General features: G+C 41.0%; 1 protein-coding gene across 1 annotated transcript; it reads left to right on the top strand.

Moving 5' to 3' along the window:
* Positions 1-616: 616 nt before the first annotated feature.
* On the top strand, positions 617-1,297 carry LOC133315703 (uncharacterized mitochondrial protein AtMg00810-like). Its single transcript, XM_061517379.1, has one exon. It carries the CDS (start codon positions 617-619, stop codon positions 1,295-1,297), a length of 681 nt encoding a protein of 226 aa, XP_061373363.1.
* The last annotated feature ends 275 nt before the right edge of the window (positions 1,298-1,572 follow it).

The raw sequence follows: 1,572 nt of genomic DNA, 5'->3' as shown, positions 1-1,572 counted from the left end.
GCATCATATAGCTGATCTTATGAAGATTTCTGATCAGAATTTTGAATAGGTTTTGAACCAATTCTCAAGAGAATATCCTAGGAGCCTGTTAGCAATTTTTGAAATAAAACAGCTCCACTTCTCTCTCTCCTATCTGGCGCCTAATGATCAGATTTTTAGGAGAAAAATCTTATTGGTATTTTATTTTAAATACTCTCCTCTTATGTGCCTAAGTGATCAGTTGTTCCTCCAAGGGTTTTTCTGAAAACCTAGCCTATTCTCTCCTCTCTCCTGCGCCACTTGTGAAGCTTTCACATTGAGAGCTTCACTTTTTCAAACACTTTCACCTAGCCTCCATCTTCACACATAGAGCGTCTAGCAAGCCTCTTTGTGGTGATCATCCGGTGGCTTCACAAGAAGGAGTTCTTTCACCTAGACGAGTGGGTGGTGTGGATCAACGTTAGAGGGTCTGAACCCTTCAGACCGGCCTTGATCATCTGGTGATTTCACGAACAAGGTAACATCATGCTTTCCTAAAGCATGATCTTGATGTGCATGTATATTCCGCAAAGAAAAATTTGTTTTTCCCTCTTGCATGCATCGGCCTTCAAGGCCATTTCGAACTTTCAAATGGAACATGAGACTGACCACAGAGCTCATTTCTCTTGGATACACTCAATCAAATACAGACCACTCTCTATTCACCAAAGCTACTCATGATTCTTTCGCTGCACTTTTGGTGTATGTTGATGACATGGTTCTAGCTGGTAATAACATGAACGAGATACAAACTGTCAAACAACATCTTGATAAGCTTTTCAAGATCAAGGACTTAGGTCCTCTTCGTTTCTTCTTAGGATTTGAAATTGCTCATTCCCAACGAGGCATAGTCCTAAATCAGAGAAAATATACACTTGAATTGTTGACTGATAGTGGTGTGATTGGAGCAAAGCCTGTATCTACTCCAATGGAAGCCACACTTTGTTTATCTCAAAACCAAGGAGAGCCTTGCCATGATGCTGCAGCTTATCGTCGCCCAGTTGCATGTCTCTTGTATCTAACAGACACCAGACCTGATATTTCTTTCGTTGTACAACAATTGAGCCAGTTTATAGCGCAACCTATGAAGTTTCATTTTGATGCTGCTCTTCGAGTATTGAGATACCTCAAGGGATCTCTAGGAAATGGGCTCTTCTTTCCTTCTCAAAACTCACATGTCCTCACAAGATTCACAGATGCTGATTGGGCCACATGCCCATATACTCGTCGTTCCACTTTAGGCTTCTGTGTGTTCCTTGGATCATCGTTGATTTCTTGAAAATCTAATAAACAGACCACAATCAGTCGCTCATCAGCAGAGGCAGAGTATCGAGCATTAGCAACTTTGACCTGTGAAGTGCAGTGGCTTACATATCTTCTTCATGACCTCTGTGTTCCAATTAATGGTCCAACCAAAATATACTGTGACAATCAAGCAGCCATACATTTGGCTCACAATCCCACATTTCATGAAAGAAGCAAGCATATAGAGCTTGACTGTCATCTCACCCATGAGAAAATTTTCCAAGGTTTGATTCATTTACTTCCAATTTC

The sequence above is a fragment of the Gastrolobium bilobum genome, unplaced genomic scaffold, assembly GCF_033153095.1.
Source record: "Gastrolobium bilobum isolate Gb01-03AN ecotype WA unplaced genomic scaffold, APGP_CSIRO_Gbil_v1 utg3766, whole genome shotgun sequence".
In the NCBI taxonomy this organism is placed as follows: Eukaryota; Viridiplantae; Streptophyta; class Magnoliopsida; order Fabales; family Fabaceae; genus Gastrolobium; species Gastrolobium bilobum.
This window is presented reverse-complemented; position numbering and strand designations above follow the sequence as displayed.